The sequence below is a fragment of the Haliaeetus leucocephalus genome, unplaced genomic scaffold (genome assembly GCF_000737465.1).
Source record: "Haliaeetus leucocephalus isolate CR32 unplaced genomic scaffold, Haliaeetus_leucocephalus-4.0 Scaffold646, whole genome shotgun sequence".
In the NCBI taxonomy this organism is placed as follows: Eukaryota; Metazoa; Chordata; class Aves; order Accipitriformes; family Accipitridae; genus Haliaeetus; species Haliaeetus leucocephalus.
In genome coordinates this window covers 5,839,738-5,866,630 of record NW_010973082.1, presented here as the reverse complement: position 1 = coordinate 5,866,630, position 26,893 = coordinate 5,839,738, and the positions used below count along the sequence as shown (strand labels likewise).

Sequence of the window (26,893 nt, the reverse complement as noted above, 5' to 3'; positions counted from 1 at the left end):
GCTCATTCCAGTAGCTTAGCCATAAAGACTACCTGCCTACCAACTATCATGTGAACTACTGAATATGACAGCAGCACAGAAAAACCTGTCCATCAGTAATAGTCATTGCCTACATCACTTAATTTATAAAAATGCTAAACAGTTGTCCATCTATTGATATGTATAGATATTCAACTTAAAAATTGCAACCGCAGTGCAATAGTACAAAGTAATACACTCCCAACAGCAGTAAGTCCAAGAGCCCCAGTACACCAGCTTTCAAAATATCAGAAACGGAGGAAAACGTCCTTGAATTCAAACCAACTCAGGGAAGCTTTGTTTCGTTCAGTTAAGATTCTTATTGTATTCAATTTTCATCAGTGAATGCTTCAAAGAACGATTCAGGATAACTCTGGCAAATTCACCGCTGTGCAGCTGCCTGAAGAACAAACTACATACCCTGGAGACACAGACATCCCATACCTGATTATCCACAAATAAATGCCTGCTGAGTCTTCCGCATACGCTGAGCACGGTAGATGGGAAGAGAGAACAGTGGGATATGCAGACCTAGAGATCTATTCCATAAACATAGCACCTAACAAAAATCATGTCCTTGTGTCCTGTACCTGCCTCCTTCCCTGTATTTCAGCCTTCACCACTTAAGCATTTTGATTTATGTATGCAGAAAGGGTTGCAGGTGCAGATGAAAAAGGCATGGCCAACCATACTGCCTCCTTCGAAGTATGTGCAGTCCTGAAAGGAAATTATCAACCACATTCTGCTGGCAACTGACTTCTTGTTTCCTTTACTGTGATTTGCCTGAAGTCACACATGGCATATATATCCAAGCAGATACGGACTGCTCTGTCTCTCAGCAGGTCATACTAGCTACAGTACACAGTAGCAGGATAACTTGGCTCTACGGGAGCAGGATCAGATCTGGTTTGTGTCTGGGTGGTGAGGAGCACAAGTAGATAAGGAGTGAGTGGAAAGGCATGCAGAAGACAGTGACGACGCTGATGGGAGAAGTCAGACTTTGTAGGATGTAAGTTTCTTCCAGCCCTTTGATCTTCCCACTGAAAGATACTGAATTTTATGCATAACATCTCAGCTACTCTATAAACTCTTAAGTCCACTTGAAATAACCTCCTAAATGTTAAGCAAACTAGTCAAGAGACTAGCAGCTTTTTAAAAAATATTTGGAATACTGAAATTAATCTAAAGCAAACAAACTTTTGTTTGTGTCTGAAAAAAATGAAGACCATTTGAAATTAGTCTCATAGACACTAAAATTGTCAGTAGTAGCCAGGAGAAACTGACCAAATTCTGCACATTTTAGTTCTCCCCTTCGCATAACCACCAGGGAAACCCAGTGAGGACTGATGAATAATGCACATAAATCAAAGTCCATTCTGTCTGGCTGGGTGACCATAAAATTATGCAATGAACAATACTACTGACTCTGTACACTTGATTTTGAGCCCTGTTAGACAGATGCTTAGGGTCAAAATTGGATGACGAAACTGGATGCATGGAAAGGATCTTACACCAGGGTCCTTTATCCAGCTTTCAACTTCATACCAGGCCAGGTTCACTGCAACTGGCATGCTACAATGCCAGGTTTTCACTCAGCTATACAGGAAACTAAGCTCAGTACCAGAAGATGCCAACTTACTTTATGTTAGTCAAACTGATCCCCACCCTTCCACACATGCTTGGACTTGATCCAGCCACATACCTAAAAGGAATCATGTGTTTTCTTAAATCCTTATGGTACTGTATATGTGACATCTGTTTGTTTTTTCCCCAACACAACTTTGTGCAGCAATATGTTGATAAGACTGCTCTTATTTATTTTTTTGTACTTTTTGCAGCACCAAAAAGTTGTAGAGGTCATATGCTAGAAACAGTACAAAATACAGAAGGTCATCTCTATTGAAGAACTGGAGAGACCCCATTATTTAGCTGGAGAACAAACAGTTTAACCATGGCTGCACCTGCTTCAAACTGTTCTACTGACCTTCAGACCTTAGGTCAAATTCTTTCTGTATGCATCCTTATTTTGCAATGTTTCACCATGTCCTGCCTTTACCTCCTGGTTCTCAAATTCATGCATGTTTATGGTCTTCTTACTGGTACATCATCATACATAAGGAGCCTGAGTCTATAACTCTTAGTAATGCAAGCAGTCCATGTAACTCAGAGTTTTCTTGTATGAGTGAAGATTAGTAAGATTTAACAAGACTGACATAGAACTGTGCAAAACACAACATTTTGATAAATGCTGGTCTCATAGCAGCTTACGGTAGGCACGTTCTAAAACATTTAAACTGATAGGAATTATTCTGATGACTTCAAATATGCACTGAATATGGTTCCAGAACAAACACAAGTTTTTTTGCAACCCATCTGTATCACAGTCTTTCTTTGTGAGCAAGGATTTCTTTAACTGTGATTTCCCCAACTGCAATCCAAGGTAGATATTAAGAATGTGGCACTGGACTTGTACTATTGCTACACAGCTCAGCTGGTTAGATATGGGGCTATGCCATCAGGAGGTTCACCCAATGGTGATAATATTTACTTTACAAACAGTTGTCATTTCTTTTCATTATTTTCTGCCATTAGAAAGCAGCCTGAGTGTGTGGGAGATGTCACGACAGTAAACAAACAACCTCTGATACTAAGGAAGTAAGTAAGGTCTGTTTACCCCCCCAAAAAAACAGAAGACTACTTGAACAAAAATAATCAATTTTGGGTTCATGCTTTCTTAAAATATGCTTTTCTTCAAAGACAATCCAATAACTCTCAATACTTACCCTAGCAGTTGTAGGGCAATATTTATTCTAACAGTCTTTGTAGGGATAACAGCAGACTGGATTTGAGTTGAAAGGAGATCTACACCCTTCCCTCTCCCCTACCCCAGAAATAGCTGATAGTAAAATAACAAATTTTCTCCTTTGGGTGGTATTTAATTCATACAATTGCAAAATTTTTTGGTGAATTTGGCATGAGTAAAATGACACTTCGGCATGATTGGCATTTAGAAAACTATATCTTTACCACATAAGGACGTCAACATTTTCTTTCCTTTAATTTTTTTGGTAGCTCTTCTACATCAAAGAGTAAAAAAAACATGTAAGGTTTTGTGGACCATCAAGCTACATTACTGAGTATTAAAACAAACAAAAACCCAAAAGACTAGGCATTCTATTGTGGAAATTAGGTTAATAACCTAAAAGTGATCACTAATTACTTTTCATCATACATCTTTAAATAATTTTCAGTACACAATTACAGACTTGTCACAGATCAGAGGCTAAGTACACATTAAAATGTTAGGTATTAACCATTCTGTTGCTATTAAACGCAGCAGTAATCCACGGATAACACTACTGTAATTTGAGTAAGTGTCAAGGTGATCCAGAAGCTTCGCAAATTTTAACTGTCTCAAAAAGCACAACAATTCTGAAATCCTGTCACCTCCAATCTCAAGTGCCAATATTTCTCTTCTCCCCTGAACAACTTTTCATTCCACCCAGGTTTAAAAAAAAATAACAAAGAAATGCTAAAGACAGACTAACTAAGGAAAATATTAAACCCTAAACTCCAAATGCCTGCTTAAACAATAGCATGACTTTCCTTCCATCTGCATTCAGCCACATTCTTGAATTTAGTGTGGCATCATGTGCACAAGTGCTGTGATGAAATGGGGTTGACAGTACTAAGTGACAAGAGGGACATACACTGGTCTATTTCCTTAGGACAATTATCACTCTGAACAGACATTTCGTATTAAAGCTGCTGCTTCATCATCTAACACCCCCTACCCTTCTCCCTGGCACTACTTCCCAAAGAAGTCAAAGTCTTGTTTGCAAACCCAGAGATTCCATCAATACATGTGAAGTCAGTCAATAGAACTAGTACAGTACTAGTCAGGTTAGTGTCACAACTGTAAACACAATTTCAACCACAAATTGGCATAAATGAGGTCAGAATCCACTTAAAATGCTAACACAGACATTTGCATTGTGTTTAACTAATGTAATATAAAACTGGCATCATTTATACTATTTCAACTTTGAGTATCAACTAGCCGTAAGCTGTCCTGCCTCACATAAATCGGCATTAAGAACAATACAAGATTTGGACCTGGAAGCCTCAAGACCCTCAAGGCAGCTTTTTCATTGCTTTGTAGTTTGGGCAATTATCTCCGTGAAATGCAGTGCAAAGCCCTACTACTCTGATTTGGCAGTGAGCTATGAGTCAACAGTCTTTGACCTACCCAAAGAGGCTTCTACACACTGAGCTGCAGCATCTCTTTATTTCTGTATAACAGTTAGTGGAAAACATTTTGAGATATTTGAGTAAAAGGTACTATAGAAATAGAAAGTACTGTTAAAGTAAATTACATTTCTCCAGGCTTTGAATTAAGAACCACAGTCACTCCTAATGGATTAAAACATGACATGTTTTACTTACCTCCTACACATGCTTGTATCCTTTTATAAAAGGCTAATACAGAAATTCTTTAATAGTCTTCCATGCCTTAGAAGAGTTAGATGGTCTATGATCATCAATACACAGATTAAGAAGCACTTTAGGGGTTGGATGAAGCCAGCCACCTCATTACATATGGCCCACAGTCACATTAGCGTTATCCTACAGTAACATGACAAAAAGAAGATTAATTTTAATGTTTGCTTTTTCCCCTCAAAAAGGTATCAAAAAGACCTGTCTGGACTTTAGGAAGCAGAAGGTTTCTAAACTTAAGTCTAAGCCACAGTAGACAAGAGGACTGCTGTCATTACAAAGCTATGATATCTCTGGGCATTGCTTCCTTCTGTACAGACAGCAAAAGCTGTCTTTTTAAGGGTCTGATCTTCTTTCTCCTCCAATGCAGCCTGGCCAAATTGCACAATGACTTCAACAGAACATGATCTGAACCCAGACCTGCACCTAACAATTATGTAAGAACCTAATGGTTCTTAGGTTAGATAAGTTAGTAGAAATTCAGGTGGGGCCAACACTTGGAAGTAGAAAGCTGAGTAAAAGGAGGGGACTGGTTTTGCTTTATGCTTTCCTTAAGATAACTATTTGAGTATTTTTTTTCCTCAACCTCACACCTGGGACGAAGATAGAGAGAAAGGGCTGCTGCTTAGACCCTGAGAGCAGAAGAAAACCCTCAAAGGCTCATTAACTGAAGCGAACCAGGCAGTGCCATGAAAGGCCACTTCAGCCAGTCTTCCTAGGACTTCAGGGTAAAAGTATCATGGATTTTTAGCACACGATTCAACCACCCAAAAAGTTTGATTCCTGAAGAGTTGGTGTCCCTTTTCTACAAATGTGCAAATGAATGCCAAAGATTTTGTCTACCTTTTATTAGCCAGTTTGTAGCCCCAGTGTACAATTTTCACAGTACTTAGACTTGCAGGGTATTTGATACATACAAAACATTCCTCCCATTGATCTGTTTTAGCTGGAGCTGCTCAGTGCTTATGCAAATCAGGCCTCAGGGGAAACAAGAAACATACAATTAGTGACCACCCTTGAAAAGTTTTATTAAAGTGTGTTGCCAAGCAACACAAATTGTGGCAGAGACAGTGATAAAATTCTATTCTCTAGAGAAGCCTTAAATGCCTTTGTGACTACCTTTTCCTCTTCCTGCAATCCCCTCTTTTATTCACTGTGTCCCACAACCTCTGCAATAAAATCAGAGTGTGCTAAATTAGTGTCTTTTCCCACACAACCCTTGCACAGGCAATCATATTTCTGGTATTTCTAAAGTGTTAAGATAACTTTAGCTTGTGAGTGCATATGAATTCCTCACTTGCCTCTCCCCTACTCTTATTTTTTAATAAAGCTAAAAAATTTCTACCAAATGGCATAATTCTTGTATCTACCAAAGTGATTACAAGGTTAGGTCTTTCCTCTCTTTCCCATACGTACTTGGTTCTCAAACTTAATCTCCTCTCTTTCTCTCTCTGCGTCCCCCATTCCACAGCACCTCATTTGGGCGCAATCTCCTCCGCACCAACTGTCTGCTTGTCTTCCCACCCTAGCACCTAGCACAGCTGTCTCCACCCAGCCAGCCAGTCCCAGTTATAGCAGATCCCAAAATCCAGCCCAAAGCACTTCATTTGATAAAGATGTAGGCTTTGTAACTTATTTCAAGTTTATCAAGGAAATCTGTTTCTGTCAGATGCTGACTCAATTTTTATCACACTTATATATGCAAATACATGTATGTGTGTGAAGTGGTATACATCTGTGTACAAATGTGCATAGTATTTGCAACCACCATAAACAGGAATGTAATTCATATGACGGAACAACAGCAGATCAGATCAAATAACCTGGGAAGAACCCAGTGGATGAGACATGAGTGCTTCCTTTGAAAGTAGGTTACTGAAGAGCTCCTGGAAGTAGATGACGGGATATGCCTGGGGAAGCGAGTACCCAGATCAGCAGTTGCAGCAGTAAAAAGAAACATGAGGAGAGGGGCGAGCACTGAACTCAGCGAGGACAGAACCAGGGGCCACAGCTATTTTGCTGAGCCCCTGCTTTTTAGCAAAGGTCCTGAAAGAAAGTAATCCCAATGGGGGAAGACTGTGAAGCACTGGTTAAGCTCTAATCTCCTAACACCCATGGACACTTCTTGTTCCAGATTTTTCACACTCTCCTCCATTCTCTGGCAAAGGATTCTCAGAGCTGCTCCATCCTCCGTTATCCCATACCCTGGATGCAGGGCCAAACAACTTTGGGAACTGTTGATCTGCAGCAATAGTCAGCAGCAAAAGTATTGGAAAAAAGAATAAAAAAATAGGCAGCAAAGAGAGATCCTTCATCTAAAGCCTTCCAGCCATTACAGCTAGAGGTTTAGGAATCTCCTGAGCCAGGGGTTCCACTGTATTAACCTGGGAATAACTGAGAATAATAATAATAACAACGTCTTCTCACACTTGCTTCAAGTTCCCTTGGTACCTGCAGAGCAAAATAAAGCCCATGGCTCTCATCTCTAGGATGAGACAGCCTACAGCTAGTACAAGTCAGATGTATATTTAGCAAGATCAGTGGAGCTGTGCTGACTTACCATGCACAGTATCATTTAGGTTGGAGTAGCATCCAAAAGCTCCAGTTAGGACGACAGCTCCATCCTGTCCAGAACTAGATGAATACCTACAGTCACACGTGCCCTATACCAGGGAGACAGGCCAGGCTGCCTTCATATGCTTCTAACTGGGTGCTCCTTGAAACTGATCCTGAGTCTGCAACATGGGCAGAATGCAGCTGTTTGTTTGCTCCGCTGCACCGGAACATGAGAATTACTTTAGTCTATCCCTTGTGAAATGCCCGCCTTGACAATACACCAAAGGATAGAACTCAAAGTCTAATGATAAGGTATAAAACATACTTTCATCCTCCAGGCTCTAAGTATTTGATAGGCTCATCAATTTCTGTCTATCATAAAAAATTTGATCTCAGCCCTGTAGGCTCAATAAATAGAACATTCATAGTTCAGACATCTTTAACAGCCTGTAGAAAGTTGCTAGTTCCATCCAGCTTTTTCAGGTGACATTTTGAACTTTCTCTCCTTTTGGGGAGGAAATTAGGAGAAGAGAAAAAAGAAGAGGTAGTGTACATTCATCTTCCTCCTTTTTTATCGTGCATCAGAAGGAAATTGACATTTTCCTGGAGACCACTGGTATTTAATCTGCTCTTGAGTCAGCCCTTTCTGATACCACCTTTCCCTGTGCTTTTTTCATTGAGATATTTACATGTTACTTTAGACAGCTTATATAAGTGTCTTCAACAATGCAGAAATGCTGAGCACGAAAATATGAGATCCATACTGTCATTTACATCATAACTGATCAACTCTATGAGAGGGATCATTAAGTTCATCATAAACATCTTTATAAAAAACTGTTTTGAGGCTGATAAAAGAATGAAAGCAAAGTCCAAGTCTGAAGTTCAAATGATGTATAAATTCCGTTCTGTAAATAAAAAGTAGAATATTCTCTTGGGAGCAGTGAGAAATAAAACTAACTGTTGCCCTTCTTCAGAACAGCTATGTTAGGTAAGGCACAAGGGAAAGGAGGCCACATAAAACACTTGTAATATTTCAGCATCACCAGAGTTTAACCTGGAAAGGCTTTTACTGGAAAGCTTCCAACTCTGCCAGCTCTTTGTTACATAGTGGATTTTATTCCACAGCTGAAGACCTTCAAAATAACAAAACCATGCAAAGGAAAAGCAGATTGACTTTTTGGCAGGAAGTCAATGTGCAAATACTAATGAAATAATCTTAGTAAGCAGTCAGACTCCTCAAAGGTCAACAGCTACATAGAGAAGAACTTTAGAGCATTTAAGTTATTAACAATTTTGTCTTGCAGGATTCTGACAGTTTCTGTGCTTTAGTTAAGGGTTTAGAAAAAAAAAAAATATCAAGAGTTGATGACTGAACAGACAAGCTCTGTCTATCTCTAGCTCTGCGATTCTTCAGATAAAAAGATTGCCTTTTTCCTATGGAAGCTACCAACCCAGTTCCTATCTGTTTAGGACCAGAACCAAAAGCAATTAGGAAAGTGGACTGTCATCAATGCTCACTCTCATTTGTTTCTGGCAAAGTCCACTATGAAACACCCAATCTCAGTGCTATCTTCCATTGCCAGCATCCTCCCTGTTAGTCTATATCCTCATTCTTTTATCTATTCTTCCACTCTTCTTTTATTCCACCCCTCACAACCAAATACTCTTTATCCCCTTTATCCTGCCCTTTTTTCCTCCTAACTCAGAACTAAGGAATGAGCGCAGGCAATGACAGAGGGTGAAGAGAAGAAGAAAATTATGCTCAGAAAAGACAGTGAATGACCTTAAAACTGCCTAAGCTTTGAAATATCTTAGGTGAAAGTCACTTGCTGTCTCTGCAGTCCAACTTTGGTAGTGAAAGTTAGTGGTAAAACCTTCAGCAGTTTTAATGGGATTAGAAGCCACTCTCCAGGCAGAATTAACTACAGCTTAGGTTTTCCAGTTACTCAATTACTTCCAGTTACGCAGCTTCAGTTCTCATTTGTACCACTTTAAATTACAGAGCGCTGATAAATTTACTGTCTTGCATCTATATGGCTCAGGATGAGTCCTACTGTGCTACTGACAAATATAGTATCAATGGCATGTTGATAATTAAGACAATGACATATTTTCATACTTAGGGACACCGCTTCTATTAATTGCGCATGAAAGAGCATTTTGTCCCACTCTTGATTGTATTGCTTTTAATTTTTTTTAAGTTGGAAACTTAAAAAAAGGACTTATTTTCTTGATGCTACTTTAGATGGCCCCTTCATTTTGCAAATCTCCATAAGTGTAACACTTGCCTTTTTGTAAATCACAAGGGAAAAAATGTGCATGTAAGGTAGGGAATCTTCTTGCCTATGCTCAGAAATTGTATTGGATAAATTTAAACTAGGTTTTCTTTAGCCTCTTCCAAATAAACAACCTAAATTAATACAAACCAGGTTAATTTCATTTTACAAGTGCCTATACAGCTTTTTGTAGCCCTTTATTGAAACTGATTTATTTAAAATCACTTTTTATTTAGAGTTTGCTTTTAGAACATGAAATATCCCTAGCCAACAGAAAATCATAAACACAAATAAAAAAATACTAGGAAAGGATTACTGAATTTCCACTCCTCACTGTGCCCGTTTAGAACAGCTCAAACATGGAAGGGTTGAAGTGTTTCTTCCTGTAAAAATGGTAGGGGTAGATCACATTTCCATTTAATGTACTATCCACTTTTTAGCTTCCTTATCCCTAACACAGGTCAACTATGAAAGAAATGCGAACTAAATCCTAACCTTCCATGAACCATGGAATCAACAACAACTTAACCTTTCTGATCTAACACTTTACTAAAGAAAAGAAAAGCTTAAGAGAAACAAGATGGGAGCACCCTATTTCTGGCTATATTGATGTGTTTGGGATTGCTAGTCAGATCCCATCAGTTCCAAATCAGAGTAATAAAGAAGCCGAAATGAGAATTCTGATCTGCTAGTTGGATTTCTGCATCTCACCACCAACTTGAAACATACGGAAAGTGAATTCCACGCTGGCACAGTGCCCTTTCAACTTGCACATCAAAGCACTGCCTCTTCAGACAAAGATACGTTCAGGTTGAGAAAGCCTCAAAGTAACGTCTATATACCTCATCTATTTAAAGAGTGTCATCACTGCAGACAGAACAAAAAGAAAAGCTAAACTTTATAGAGAAAGTAATCTCAAGGAAAAGCAAAGGTACCTCAGATGAGACATGTAAATGGAGGTGGGAAATTAAGTGGTACAGATATATAGGTTTAATGTCCAGCATTAAGACATTTATATAAAAGGCAAGAGCTGTTGACTATGATACTACCTAAGTGCAAATACAGCAAGTCTGAAAGAAACACAGACATTTTACCCAATCTGTGAGAAAGTGGCACATACCTGGACTTGGCAAAATCAGAAATATTTCACCGACGTATTTGTAACTCTACTGCTATAGCACTCAAAACACACTGATAGTGAAAGCTGCTCACGAATAGCACAGTAAGTTCCAAGCTTAGAAGCACTTACTGCAGTAACATGGTCTGTTTCCCAACATCTTTGCAGTCCTTGGAGAGGTGTAGATGCAGATTTAATGAGCAATGCATACCATCTGTTAATGTTGCCTTTAAAAGCAACTGAGAAAAAAACAGCAATACCGAGAGTGCAAGAGATGGCACAAGTTTTAGAAAAAATGGACCATCAATAATAGGGTTCTCTGTGTATGATTGCTGTAAAAACAAATACCCAAAAATGAGCAGACTACATGTTTATTTTGCAACTGTTAAAATATTTAAGTCAGTCTTAAACCTGGATTAGAACCATGCAATAAACATTTAGGTTAACAGAGCTAGCGGGCATAGTACTTCTGATCAAAAGCCAAACTCACCAAAATGATGCATCCCAGGACCTGATCTTGCAGTAACCATGCTCTGGGTTAGCTCCTTTCTCTAACAAACTATAACAGATCTTTTGAGATATGCTGATTTACATAAATACAGTATCTGGCTGCTTGTTAGTTTACACTCAAGCCAAGCAGGTAAAAACTGCTATTATTCTAATACAGTAGTAGTTCTCACTTACTCAGTGGAGTTATTTATAACTACTTTGGATGCTAGACAGTGGACAGTCAAGCCCCTGGCCCCTACAGTGTCTAAACAGAGAAAGCTAAGTCTGACAGCACAATACATTTTCAGCTGCTAGCTAGGGTGATTCAACTTAACTCTGTGAAGCCATTCCGTAGGCAGTCACAAATGCATCCCAGGGATACAGAGAAACTCCCTGGTGTCTATCCACTCAGCAAATGCTCCATTTGTTTGCAATGTGGACCTGATTAGGTAGGAAGAACTGCTCGGTGGCTGGCCTAAGTGCTAGCTAAAGATCAGGGTACTGTTTTCCACCCTACTGTCAGCCTATAATTGAGACCCAGGTCTAAATCACTTGCAACATGCGGTTGAAGCTTCAAAGCCTGTCTATGAAGCTGCAAACATACATTGACTCCCTTATGTTGCGAGTTTAACTAGTGTCCAGCTCTCACAAATTAGTCTTCTATAGAACATGACCTGAGGACAGGACTCGTGTTTAGCCGGTATCAGGTATTTCTATCGTAAGTAAGAGGTCACTTTTCCCTTTCAGTTTCACAATAACTATTCTCATTGATCTATTCACCTCAGTGACTGTTGCTTTCACTTATGATGCTGAACTCTGGTTTCCTATAGGATAAGGACTGTATTTCCTAATAGCTGGCAGGACAATAACTTCATCTTTTTCATCCAGTCGTATACATTTCAGTCTTACATTAATATTTTCTTCTTCCTCAAGAGAGCTTTGAGAAATTGCCAAAAATCCATTTAAATGCTTTGGGTTTACTTCCATAGTCCCAGTTTTATTTGAACACAATATTAAATCTGGAGGGAAAGAAATAACTGGAGGTCGATAGCTTGCATGATGAGTTATCTTTGGCCTACTTTATCCTACACAGCTTTCTGACAAGAACAGATGTAAAAGCTCTTTGCAGTCCTTAATCAAGACATACTATTACTGAGATAACCAGAAGGCAAAAGAATAAGCCAAGTCACCAGGGTTCAGAACCAGAGATGGTTGTATGAAATAAAGTGTTTATTTTAATCACTAGAATTCCCTGACAGAGTTTAAGTCAATTATAAAGTTAAAGCCATGTTACCTTGCTGTTTGTTAGGATAAACAGGTAGAATACATTTGTAGTAATTCAATAATCATAAAATTTTATGACATACTGATCCTTTAAATCAGAAATGCATTATTTTTCAATTATTTTAATGGGTTAGTAATTTATACAAATTACAAATACAGCTTAGTCTCTTTTCCCAAGCAGATTCATGCAAGTGCAGGTAAGATGCAGAAGTATACTTCCCTTGGACTTTTCCGCATCTTCTGCAGTGACACAAAAGCAAAAAATTTCTGCTTGTTTTCAGCATATAATAAGAATCAAAAACACATTCAGAGCAAGACATAATTAGATGACAGTTCAAGCGTGCTTCCTATTAAAGAGGTAGTCACACTGCAGTTTAAACAAACAACAAAACCTAGCTGTTTAGAGCTAGACTGTTGTCATTATTTATTCAATGAAAACCAATTTCTTCTTCTGTATGTCAGGTAGACATTGCGTATATCCAAACCAATCTGGCTGGCACCAGGTACTTGACTCATTTCATTAAAGGAAATAATTTTTAAAAGAATGTATTTTACATTCTTCTAGAACTCAAAATCAAACTCTTCTTTTTTTAATTACACTTTTAGAATGGAGTATTTCACAAAATTACAAATGCCTGAAAGCCAAAACAATTCCAGTTTGCAACCTTAAGCATAGATGTGGTAAATAGGGCCCAAAACATGTACATGAGGGGCTCCATCCCTCTCCTTGCCTAATGTAAATCTATCCACTCAGATTAAATGCCCCCACAACTCTCCCAGCCACAATCGCAGTCTGACTTCTTCAACATGCTATTCCCGCTCCCCTAATTCCTGTCTCTCCCATACTGTACTTATGGAGACCTGTTAAAACTCTCTTCATGTATCTTATTTATAGATCCCTGCTGAAACCCAAACCACTACACTGTTATGCCCAGCGTTTCTTCGTGTCTCAGTAGATGAACTGTTTCCTCATTTCTTTCCTCTTTTTTTTTTTTGGGGGGGGGGGGGGATACATTGTTTTTTACCTGGGAAAACTTCTTACACCTGCACAGAAATTAAGTACTGAAATTATGTCTAACTGTGCTACATCTCTGGGAATAGCCCTGAGCCCTGATACTCCAAATACTGCGCTAGTTTAGAAAACATAATTTCCCAAAAGCTTGAACAGCCATTTTGCTTTTGGCCACATCTTCAAATGTCAGTAAAACCCACTTGAGGAGACAACCACCACTGTTAATGGCAGACAGACTGAAGGGAGATAGTGGCTATTTTGACAGTTAGGGACAGTGGACACCATTTGTAACAACAAAGTAAAAAACAAGATTTAATTTCTATTGTTCTTATTTGAGCTTCTACCAATGCCAGCTCATATCTAAACATAGGAAAGCTATCTTCATCCACATTCATTTAAAACAATACACACTTTTACTGTGCTATAGAATAGTATAAATAAAAAAGTATAAAGTTCACTTCCATTCAAGAACAGCCAAGATCGCTGTCTCAAAGAGCAATAAATAATAGGATACTGCTAACACCAAACATCAAGAAAGATAGTTAAAACCATTACAAATCCATATCTCTCAGTAACTTAACAATCTATAGGTTCAGTCAGTTTAAAAGATCTAGGAACAGGGGTTTAGTGGATTAGTAACAACAGACCATTAATCTCTGCAGCCTCAATTTTAATCCAGCAATGACCAAAGTGATTGAAAATCATTCTGACCACATGACTAGAAAAGCTCCTAAGCACGGTTCTCTCACATACCTGAATCCCAGCAGCAGAGGTCACAGTATGTTTCTAATGGGACTATTTACCAAGAGACTTCTGCTTAATACTTAACTAAACTCAATGCCAACATTTTTGGCAGAGTAATTCCACTGCACACTACCTCTGTGAACTAAGGGCTGATTTGAAGATTTTATTTTACACTTTATTTCAGCCTATATTAGCAAAGCTTGCTTTTTTCCCTGGCAAAATATCCAAAACAAACTTGTGTAAAACAAATACTTTTTTTTTTCTACATAAGATTTTAAATAAACGTGTAGGAATTGATGACTGTCATTCCAAGCAAATGCCAGGAGATTATTTCTGTACAGTTTATATAATATCAGTGAAAGTTATATGCAAAACACTTGAGAGTTTTAAAAATAATGCAATAGTATTATGTCATATACCCTGTTTTTATATATAAGAATGCTACCTTTCAAAGATTTTAAGTTCTGGAGTATTCAGTGACTAGAATCAATTCTTAGGTGTCCAGTTATGTGATGATATTATGTGATCAAGACACACTTCATCATTTGGTCCTCCACAACAGTTATCAGGATATCAGTAAAGAAGCCATTGAAAGGGAGACCTTTCAAAAAGGATTTAAATTCAATTGCTATTTGCTGTGGTCTGGAATCTGAGTCACAAGTTCTTCTTCAGGAGCATTAAAAGGAAAATGCTGACTACCTTGTCAGATATGCTCTTTTATTACTGCAAAGTAAGTAAGTATTTAAAAACATAAAAAAACCAGTAGGCATGGAAGGTCCCAGTTACGCAGAGTAAGGAACTAAAAATTGGAGAGTTACAAGCATGAGTTACGAGAGTTACTTGCTGCTGTTTGTGAAGCATCAAGTAGAGCCAGAGCAGGACAATGGCTGGAGGAGAGAAATGAGAAAGCCTGCAGGCTCTGTGCCCTTTGGTACATATAGCCCAAATATATAAATATGATGTAAATGTATTGTAGAGCTTTGGCCAGCCATATTTATAAATAGTGCAATACTTAAATAAACTTTCTTGCCCGTGGTAGAAATTTATTCATAATACCATATATGAAGCCTTCCATCATTTAAAACATGAAGAATTTTTCTACTGGATACATACTGACTATGCTACCACCTTCTCTCAGCAGTAGAGAAGACATGTTTGGCTTGTTTTGGTCCAAGAGGGATAGACAGAACCTCAAGTATTTTTATATATCCCCCACAAGAAGTTTCCTGTATCAGTCTGCCTAAACTCTGCTTATGCAATCTAGACTGTGCCAGCTGCTTGCACAAAACCGGCATGAGGTTTCCCAAGCACCACTGTTGGCACCACCTGATAGAGTGGGTCTTCCCTCATCACGCAACACAGCTGTGCCGGTGTCCATCCACCAGTCGGGCCAGGCAGCCCCACAGCCCAGGTCTGTACACAGGATGTTCTCTTTGTATCAGGACTTGAGGTCTGATCAAAATAAAATTAAAATTTGTGCTGGAAAAAAAGTGGAATGGAAATTCACATATGAAAAGCATTGTATATTACCGCTCATCTCTTGTTATCTCACTTTTTAGGTTTTTTTGTTTTGTTTACTGTAGTCCAGGGGAAATCTGTTTACTATTGTGAAAAATGGTGTCTGTTCCATTCAGGGCATCCATAAAGTGAGAATTAACAAATTACAAACAAGATTATTTTAGTTCTGATTGTACAGTTTCTCTTGCTGTTAGTCACACTAGAAAAGTCCTACCTTCACTTTACCACACAAAGACCGATATGATTTCACTTGGATAAAAAACTATTTTCTACACAACTGTATAATTTAATCAGAGATTATGAAAATTTCTGCTCATCTTATCTGGGCTTTTCCAAAGATTTTGTATTATTCATGTATTATACTACTGCTACTCCTTGCTTCAGCAAAGCACTTCAGCATATCCTTAATCTGTTTTATACAATTACATATTAAGACTCAGATACAGCAAAACACTTAAGCATGTCTTTTAAGTTTTGCATTTTGCTGAATCTGTGTATTAATGTATCACAATAAAATCTAAAGAGGATGACTAAGTTTTTAGCTCACAAGTATGAAAACATACTTATGCTACCTAATAAAAATAAATCATATTATTTATTACTCTGTTTTGCATCGTGTGTTCCACAGTGAGCTAAATACCTGTGACTCTAGAGCAAAGGCACAATTACAGACTGGCAAAGATGAATTGTTAACAACTTGGAGAGAGTGCCAGGGGGGCTACTGAAGATAAAAATTATGCATCTGCAGATAACTTTAAATCCCACTTGCAATTACTAACTGCTACATAGTACCCTCAGGATCATCTGGGCAAACGAGAGGAGACTGTGGAGTCCTTGTAGATTACTTTGTTTACCAGCAGGCACAAAAAAATACTATAACAATAAGATACCACTTATAAATATGAATGTGAAAAAAAAAACCACAAATGGTGAAGCCAGTTGAATATACTGGAAAATAAAAAGCAGGAGTTACAGACATCATGGGAAAAATGCCCTGGGGTGAGGATTTCACCCCCCGAAATAAATTCACATATGTGTATACAGCATATCCAACAACTGCATTAGTATGTAAAGGAACCTGTTGGTCTGCTGAGACACCAAATTTCAAAGAGAAAATTTAGGGCCCAAACCTCTGGTGCCCATTCTTTACTCATAGTCACAATAAAAACATAAAGAGGCCAACTGAATGAATGTTAATAATTTAAGCAGAATTTAAATAACACACGATTATGGAGGAACCTTGCGTGGGTCTGAATTTTACCTTAGTATCACGCTGACTCCTGGAAACCAATTTAACTTAAACTCTAATTCATATAATTCTTAAATATACCATAATTATACCTCACAGTAACTTCACTGCTATTACTATGAAGAGAAAAAATACCTTGTAATACACAGGCAGAGACAGAAGAAGAAGTCCAGCCTCTGAGAGGAAACACCAGGCCCCATTCTGTGACCCTTCATTCCTGAGGAAGCCACACAAGTTTAAACACTTGAGGATAAATCTAGCTGAAGCAAACTGCATGAAGTCAGGAGGCAAGGGAGCAGAAATGACCACAAACTTGCTGCTCAGCTGGGCTTCAAGTTCTAGAGGTGTAAAAATGGTCATTTTAGGTTTCTTGGGGCCAGACTGCCAGGTTTCATTGTCCACTGAATTCGTAGAGTGTGCCCAGCTGCAGCCATCCCCCCTCCAGTCAGAAATCGAAAGGCAGTGTTAGCACATAGCCCATCAAAACCGTTTTCAGGAAGATGTTTCTAGGAGTTTGCAAGGGCAGGCAGTGCCACGAGGGCGGTAACTTTCCTGTGGGGCACGGCCTCTCAGTCTGCCCACGTGAGGAGCAGGTTCAGGGGAGAGCCACGCAGGTCAGCCACCCTCCTGCCATCGCCAGGCACGTCTGTCGTGAGGAAACACGTCCCCGGCGAGGAGGCAGGTCCGTGGTCAGGCTGGTCGGTCCAGTCAGCGAGGCGAGGTGAGGTGAGGAGCAGCAGGGCACAAGGCTGAGGGCAGGTGAGGGGCCAAGGTTAAAGGCAGCTCAACACCGCTGAGGCACCCAACATGGCTTCTCGCAGTTCTCTCCACAGCTTGACCCAAGGCTGCTCAGCTGTGCAGGATCAGAGCTGACGCAGAAGCAGCAGCCAGACCCTGGGAGCAGTGGATGAGGCTGCAGAGCCTGTAGGCTCGTCCCAGGGCCTGTCACTGCCTTCCCTCCTGACCCTGGCGCCATGGAGGCCTCATGCTCCCTCATTTCAGTGAGGTGATTCACTGTCTCAGTGAGGTGATTCAGTCTCATACCCTGACCAGAAACAAGGTATAAGAGTAATCCTAGTGCTGCAACGCAGAAATGAGAGCGAAAATGGACTGTAGTTACTTAAATTGCTGCTGGGTGACCTTTCACATGACATTTTACCTCAGTTTCTCCATCTGTTAAAGTGTGGCCAAGGTTGTATGCTCCCTGCAAACTGTTCCAAGCCCTGCCGCTGTAATTTTTTTTTTTTTCCTTTTGGAATGAAATATAACACAAAGCTCTTCTCATTCATACCTTTCATTCTTAGAAAAATCCAGACCACACAATCCTATTCAGAGAAATATGCTGTTAGTAGCTGTTCACACACTCCCAGGCAGCAGGATCAGGACCAGCACAGGGTCAATCAAACACCTTTTCTTCCTCCAGTAGCAGCAGCCCTTCCCTTCCATAACTTCAGCCTCCCACATGGGAAATAACACACCTCAGCTGCAAATGATATGACCTTCCACCTATGTATGAACAAATAGCTCATTCTCCATAAAATTTCACTTTCAGGGGACACTACTAAAGTATTGTTATCCTCTTCTGCTAGCAAGCACAAATATTCGGCACTACCTTTTTTCCTAAGGAGAGAAAGTTTCTTTTTTCTGCCATGATGGCAAACGCAAATTAATGCTCTTTCTGGCAGCCCAAATATATCACCTTTCCAAACAAAATTTAGTTGTGGCAGTAGCAATCCTTCCTGACCCACTCCTTCTGTTACCCAACTGCTATCCTACCAAAAGTACAGCTATCAGGCAGGGTTTGCTGGAGGACATGGTCATTCCAACATCACTTCAAATGGTGCAGTTTTCCATAGTGACACATACTGAAAGACCTTTCTCTATTACTCATTATCTTTTTCTTTTAGCATGAATAAGGCAAATTCTGTAGCAGTCCTGCTGTGCTAGTCTTTCTACCCATGGCAGAACAGAAAAACTCCATTCTGATGACTATTCTTGAAGCAGAACAGGGCACTACAGCAGTTAACAGTAGGAAAGAACTTAAATTGGAAACAACCCACAAAACTGACAAGAAGGTGTTTTTTCAGAAACTATGTTTCCCTCTAAATCCATCTACTCAAACGCTACTTCCAAAAGCTAGAGATGTCAACACATTTAGAGTGGAAAAAATGGATAATGTTGCTTAGCTTCCTCTTCCATGCATGTGCTTACAAGCCACTTTGGACCAGTCAGTGCACAACTCTATCTGTTCCATACTTAAAAGCCAGATGACAAACATACAGTACTCTGAGCTTGATCAAGTTAAGCACTAATGATAAAGGGAGGAAGAAAGAATGTCAAAATGGACTATTATGGATATTATCTTATCTCTATACTTACTATAGTATCTTGTTAAAAAGTACATTCTACTTATTTATTTTTGAATTACACACAAATGCTGTGACATTTTTCTGGCAATAATATTACAAAATATAAAACTGTGGGGCATTTAAGTTTAATACTAATTTTACTACAGAAATACAAATGTTACAGATCCATGAATTCAAACCAGAAATGTTTTCATATGGAAAAATACATCAAATGAAAGCATTTCTTTTCTTTAATTCTGACCATTGCTTTCAGTATGCTATGTATGTGGGAACTGATCACCTTCTGTTTTTCAAGATGAATAAAAGCAAATTAAATATTTTAGGGCTGTAATCCTGGGTAGGCTGTACCTGGCACTCCACAGGAGCACAGAGACCTGCCATCTAAAGCTTTTCTCATTGTCAAGCTTTACGTTTTTGCAATTTGTAAGGCCCAAATCTCATTAACACTAAAGCCATTTATAACGTTCTTGGAGTTCCAAGGTCTTAAAAAGTGGGTGTAAATATAGGTTTCTGTATGCCTTCTTACCACAACTGTCAACTGCTAAGCACTGCATAAAAATGTTTCCCATATTGACAAATAAGAAGCTTACAGTTATGGGCACCCATGTGCCTGTGAGGCACCCAGTACTTGTCTACATGACCAGAAAAGCTACTATACTACATAGAATATAGGTCTAAAATGCTTCAGTCCTCTATTTTTATGACAGTAATAACTTGCTATTTTGTCTTCAAGAAATTCCATTAAAAGACCCTTGACAGCTTTTTAACCATCAATGATTAAATCAGCAATAAAACATTCTACTATTTTGAATTCAACTGTAAACAGGTTGGGCTGAAAATTCTCCTAAATGCCAGATTATTATTCTTTTAAAAAAATTATTTCCCATTTATTTACCATTAATGTTTCAGTTTATCTATCACAATGGCTTTTTTTTTTTGCTAACTGATATTCTCCACTGTACGGAGAGGCACTTTTGCACTTTCTTATGGCATTACAATGGAAATGCAGTCACGCTATACAGTGTTGCCTCTAAACAAGTCATTTAAAATTTGATTCCTATTTTCTACTCCTTCCAACATGATGTATAGTTAAGATAAAAAGAAGATAGGAGCAAAAAAACACTTATCACAGAATGTCAGTGTTGTCCATAACTAACTGTCACCTAGTTTTGTCTGCTGCTTGAGCTGGTAATGAGATAATGATAAAACAGTTTTATATAGTCTTCTATTAACAGCCCAGATGGGCCAATCATCCACTTCAGTCTTTGCCATGTTAAGTTTAGCTATAAACAATCAGTAACGATGAAAACAGCAGCTCCCTCCTCAGCTAAATTACAAACTTTCAACCAAGAAAGAAAGCAATACTTTGACCAATAGCAACAAATAAGCAAAACAGCCTTTTAGGGTAAGCAGGAATTCCTTATTCATTGGTATACAAGGAATATTCATAATGCAAATGGAAAGCCATTTCAATCCTCGCTGAATTTAAAATCTAGCTGTTGTACATTTAAAAACTGAAGCCTTTCCAAGAATATAAAGGGCAAAACTCTATAACATCAGTTGTATCTTAAAGACTTAAATAATACCCTTAAATTGAGAGTGCTTATTTGAGTTGGGGTTTTATTCCTGTTTTTAATACTTTTGTGTTGGAGGCTTGGTATCTAGTTCAATTGCATTAACAATGAGGCAACACAACAAGGTAAAGAGGTCCCTTTGAAAAATGGGTATCTTCATCATTGAGATTTGAAAAGAATAGCAGCAATTACCAGTTTCTTTCCATCAGTTTATTGGAAGGAAAATAGCTCAGCATAATATGTGCAAAACTATTCATAAACATTCCCTTCTACTACCTTTACATGAGCTAAAAATATATGTGTTGTTTTGGCACTTAGCGCCTATCTGGTCATGCTCTAGCTGTAAAACTAACAATAAAAATAGAATGGTGAAAAATACAGGACATGAAAAAAAAAGTAAAGCAGACATTTATAGGAGACTCCAAGGCTATTTCCATAGAATTTTAAAGCAGAAACATCTTCACACCTTTTGAAAAGGCGGCAACATCTCTGAAGTGAGAAAGCATTCAAGCGCTAAGGAACTGAGAGTCTTTGGATCCAACATATGGCCTCCATCCTGTGTTTGAATGTGAGCAGGAGGATTGAATCCACGTGGATTTTCAGTAACATCAACAAACCCCATGCAGGCATGAAGGTTTGCCCACACACATAAAGATGTGGAGATGGGACAAAGCAGGAAAAAATACTATAATGGATTGGATGCCAAAAGCTTTTGGTTGCCCGATGCACCAGGCTGCATGTTATACCTTCCTAAATGTCTAGTGATTACTTCCTCTCATGTGTGTATATATATATATCTGTGCTATGAATAATTCCTTCCCCTAGGATATTACATTTCTCACTTAAAAGTGCCAGAAAAAGCTATTTCTGTGACACTATTTGAGAATAATTAACTTGGTTTCAACATTTTTGTCCAAACATAACAACGAACTATTCACTGTTAGTTACTAATGGACATTAGAGCCTTGATATTCTTCTCTTCTACACTACTTTAGCTTGAATTATCTCAGGTTGTACAATGCTAAGAGAAGAAGAGTTATCAGACCTTACAGACCATCATTCAACAGACAATTCAAGCCCTAGCATGATTTAGAGTTCCTGTAGGACAGCTCTGTGTTATGCCAGGTAATAAGAGCTCAGAGACTGCAGAAGCAGCAAGACAGAAAATGAAGAGCAACTGTATGTACTCCAAATACACCCCTAGCCCTCAATGCCAGGAGATGCCACATCAGATGCTCAATACACAGTGGAATTCCTTGATAGACGGGGATTTTTTAATACCAGCTTAGTCGCTCATGACACATGATTTATGATCCCTGTGTGCTGCCAAACAGGCCAAAGAAGTTACATCATAAAAGGGATCTGCCCCTACGTGACTTGAGGATGATGGCAAAGGATGAAAATACTTCCAAATAATAAAGGAGCTGTAGGGCTTGCATGAATTTCATCCATATTAGTTCCCACAAGCCAAAACAGTAAGAGGTAATATATCAATTCATAGGAAGCCACAAAGATGTTGAACATGCAGATTTTATACAGCATTTTGTTGATGGATTAACAGAAAATGTACACAGAAATCTTCTCAATCAATAGCCATGACAGTAGCATTTTCTTATTTAAATGAAGTATCCTGCAAGGGTTTGAAAACAGCATCCTCATTTTTTTCTTGAAATTGATTGTTAATATTTAGAATCACAAACAAATTGCTAATGGTTTATACAAATGACTATGCAAGCAAAGGTGGCAGCCATTATGGGATCAACAACATTCCACCTGAAAACACTAATGCTAATTAATTTTTGGTGATCTTATTACCCAGGAAGGAAATTTTGGACATCACACCAACAACTACTATCCTCTTTCTATATAAACAGTATAATCCCTGTGCCATGATTATCTGCATCTTCAAAGGAACAACAACCAGAGAGGTCTTATTTCAGCATTCTATCTACAGGACATCTCCACTTCCACTACCCTGTGTTCCTTCTATGCTGTAGTATCATTAAAAGGAACAAAAGTCAGAATACAAATCACGACTATTTTTTCTCAAAGACTACAACTCAAAGGAATAAATATGCATCATGACTTTGAAGGAAAGAGAGGGTTTTCATTTCTTTCTAAAGGATAGAAATTGTTTCCATGGTCCTTCAATCTGTTCTTATTTCTCATTTGCATCTGCACAAAGAAACTAGATTCTCCTTTCAGACAAGCAATTTCAAGTAGCAAAAGCCTTAATTCAGTATGCCAAGAAAACAAAAATATTCAGTTTACGAAGTTCACAGAGAAATTATTTCCCAAACACAAGGGCCAGTAATTAAAAAAATAATATATATTCCTAAATCTCAGTATCATTTCTTCCAAACCAAGCAATCTATCATAGATACATGTAACTGACTGATAAAAAATGTTAGGTATAAAATATTTTGAAAATATATATGCCTCTTTTTAATAGATGAAATTACTTTCCATATACTAAGTCTCACAGAAATTCATGCATGAGTGACACCAAAAAGCCAATTGTGTAACTTCATTATTTATTTTAAATAAGAAACACAGCATAAGTGCTACATTCAGCATAATTTATATTTAAATGTCATGTAAAAACATAGCAAAAGACAATGTGACATAACATTGAACCTATGTTTAATAAATAAGTTTACTAATACCGATAAACTAACTTAAGAGTCCATCAATTCAGTGACTGACATCATCCCTTTGAACAGCAGCCCTTAATAGGCCCTAATCCAAATAACCACTGGAATTAGTAGGAGGGCCATCGCAGGTTTAAATAGATAAATAAATAAACACTGAATCAAGCGTTTGCTAATGTTCAGGAAAGATCCATGCACTGAAGACCAGTCTCGTATGCTCACTGCTGAAACAACTGACTTAATAAGAAAGAAAAAAAGAAAAAAGAAAAAAATAATACTACCATACTCCCTAATTCACATTCCTGTAATTTGCAGCAGTGTGCTCAACTAGTGGGTTTTTTAAGTAACATGTTGAATGAATGACCAGTGCTGAAGTGCTAAAAATACACAGTTTCTGGAATCCGGTGTTGAGGCGAACCTTAACAGGCTTCATTACACCTTCTCTTACTTACACTGCTATCCAGACATCCCAGCTAGATAATATGCTACAAAACATGGTGTAAAAAGGATGACAGAAGAAAGATACAAAGCATTAGTGCCAGTCAGGTTATCTACAGATCTTAATCCTTTTTACCAAGATGACAAATACTAAGAATTCCTGAAAAAAAAACCAAAAATCCCTAGAAAAAAAAAAAAAGATTAAAAAAAAAAAAAAAGAAAGGCTAAAGCATGCACACATCCTCTGTGTGGGTAAAATTAATTATTGGAAACCATAGCTTTAACCATACAGCAAAAGCATCCCACCATTCACTTATTCACTTTGTTCCCCCAAAAAAGAACAAAAAAAAAAAAAAAAACCCACAGAGATGGATGTCAGTCTCTTCTTAGTGCTAGAGGGAGATGGAGAGCGACGAGAGCCCCTGCAGGACTGATCCCACTATCGGTTAGAGAAGCCTGGGATCCCATGTCTGAAGATGAAGGAAGGAGGGGGGGAGATAGGGAAGCACTGGCAGCTAAATGCGTGGCATAAGGACCTGCACAGAATGGGACAGCTTCTTTCTGTCTCAGGATATTACTGTCAGAACGGCCAAGAAAGCAATGAGCTTCATTTTTTCCACTCTCACTGTGGTACTTTAAGAAGTGCCTAATTTGAAGAGAACTGGACAGGTGGCATATCATGCTGAGCTAAATAGATAAGTGTGAGATTTAAATGACAAGAGGCAGCAGGTTTTGCTGTTCTAAAGAGCGACGGAGTGAATTATTCTGATGGTACCAATGGGCACAAGTGGAAGGTCAGCCTGGGGTGCTGCCAGTGTCACCCGGGTGCCTGGTAGCAGATGGTGCCAGTCTGTAGGGATAAAAGAAGGGCGGACGTACCCCGTGGGCCAACAGCAACACTATTTGCTCAGGAATAAAAAAGTTTGGGGGCAGGTGCAGGCAATACAAATTAACATAGATGCTGCCACCCCAAATGTTAGTGTAAGCGTCACCAGTCCAAGGGCTGTAAGGGTGATCAGTCAGAAAGTGCTGCAGAAAGCGCAGTGGGGGCTGGCACTGCCAGAGCGAGATGCTGCAGGTGCTGCTGCCTGGGGGCTGCGGCTGGGAGACGGCCCAGGCCAATCTCTGCACGGTCCCAAGGGAGCTTTTGGAGCTCCCTCTCCCTAAGCACCTCCAGGCTGGACACTGAGATGTCCACCAGGGCCCCAGACCCCCCCCCCCCCCCCGGCAGTGCCTTGCCTGTGTTGCTTATGTTCCCTTTTCCGGACTTATGCAATGACTCGAGGGTAGAAGCAGCCCGCAGAGAAGTGGAACAGCAGGAGATGCAGGCAGCCTGGATCCCTGTGGGGCTCCCTGAAGTGTCCCAAACTAGAAAACTGGCCACCTCCCCACTCCTGCCTCCTGCAACATAATTATTCCAGCATGACTGACATGACAAATTAACAAGGCAGCCAGGGCTTTTGCAGCAGAAGGGAGTGTTTTCCCCAAGAATAAATTGTTCCAATCCTTTACGCTAGACACCCGGCCGTGCCTATTCATTAATTGGACAAGCTCTGGTGACAACTGAAATCACCCGACTTCTACATACTGGAGGGGAGAGAGATCTTTGCAAGCTTAAATGAGAAGCCTAAAGCTGGAATCCCAGCCACCAAGGAGTTCTTTGAATGGGGCTATTTTTTTTTTTTAAATTCATTTTCAGAGCACGGCCACAGTAAAGCTCCTTTTAAAAGCAGAGGCACGTTCTTCAGTGTTATTCCTCCCTTTGCAGACCCTGAACTGTGGCACCAGAACATGACAACTCCACCAATGAATCGCAGACCTTTTAAGATCTGCAGATCAGCCGAGTTTAAGAACTTCAGGAGCTATGAAATTCTGGGATTACTGCAATGTTGTGATTGATTATCACAATCAGGTACATTAGGAATTATAAGCATCTGCTTAATCAGTACACTGTGGTTATTTATTGCAACCAATGTATCATAATTCCTACACAGGTATTGGAATTAAGGTGGGGGGAGGAATTGACGTTTGTTGATTTCTGTTACAACCCACTCACGATACATCATTCATGTATTTTTCAACTGCTATTTCGATTTGGGTTTAACTGTACCTCTTGCCCCTTATTAAGGGGAAGCCAGGGAACCCTGTACGGTATTTCTTTCTCCCTGCGCCCCCGCCGCCCTTTCTGTGCTAGCTGCGTACCTGAAATGCAGACGATGAAATTCGCTTGCAGAAGAAAAAGCACCTCCCAAACAATTTCCATCCTCCGATTCTCATGCCAAGTGCATCCCTCGGCGAAAAAAAATAACAAAGATCAATATCGCAGTTTGAACGATCCCAGCAAATTTCCTTTCGGACTTGCAGACTGTATTCCCCAGATGTGCTGACAACACATGTCCGAGCTCTCTCTCTGCACGGCTCAAGCGAGATCCCTTCCCTTCCTTCACCCTCCAAAAAAGACCACGAAGCCAACTGCCAGCACCGGGCTCTTCCTCCACGAGTGAGAAAAAAATCCACCAGATTTCCCAACAAGACATAGACAACAAACCCCAACTGATCCGGTCCGGAGAGTCTCTATTCCAGGGCGGCCAGGTGCAAGTTAACCCCAAACTCTGCACGTCTCAGCGGGGCAGTGCCAGCATGCCGGGGGAGAGGGAGGCGGTGGAGGGAGGGGGTTTCCTCTCCTGCTGCTACAAAATGAGCGGAAAGAGATTAATACCCGCTGCAACGCGTTCGCCAACCCCCCACCCACACCCCCCCCTCCCTCAACCCCGCATGCTACCGCACCTCCACGGCGCGGAGCACGTAGCAGCCGGCTCCCTCCAGCCCTGCCGGGGTTTCTGCAGTCCCCGGCGAGCCGAGGCGGCTTTCCGCCAGGCGACTGCAGGGGTCGTTCTTGCCCCGTACACGGAGCTGCCCTTCCCCGGCCGGGATGGCCCCGCAGCCGCCTCCCCGCGACCCCCCCCCGCGGCCGCGGCCCCACACCCGCGCCGCTCCGGCCCCGCAGCTCGGCGGCACGACAGGGGGAAAACGCCCCGGGAAGGGGAGGCTGGGGGGGGGGGGGGGGGGGGGGGTTATTTATTGGGGGCGGTGGGGGG

General features: G+C 39.9%; 1 protein-coding gene across 1 annotated transcript in view; it reads right to left on the bottom strand.

Annotated features, from left to right (window-relative positions):
- Nucleotides 1-26,492, bottom strand: part of CA10 (carbonic anhydrase X) — a 211,496-nt gene extending 185,004 nt beyond the window's left edge. Inside the window, exon 1 of the mRNA XM_010578677.1 lies at nt 25,998-26,492. Coding sequence (XP_010576979.1) covers nt 25,998-26,058 — 61 coding nt within the window. The 5' untranslated portion in view covers nt 26,059-26,492. The remainder of the gene's footprint in view (nt 1-25,997) is intronic.
- Between the last annotated feature and the right edge of the window lie 401 nt (nt 26,493-26,893).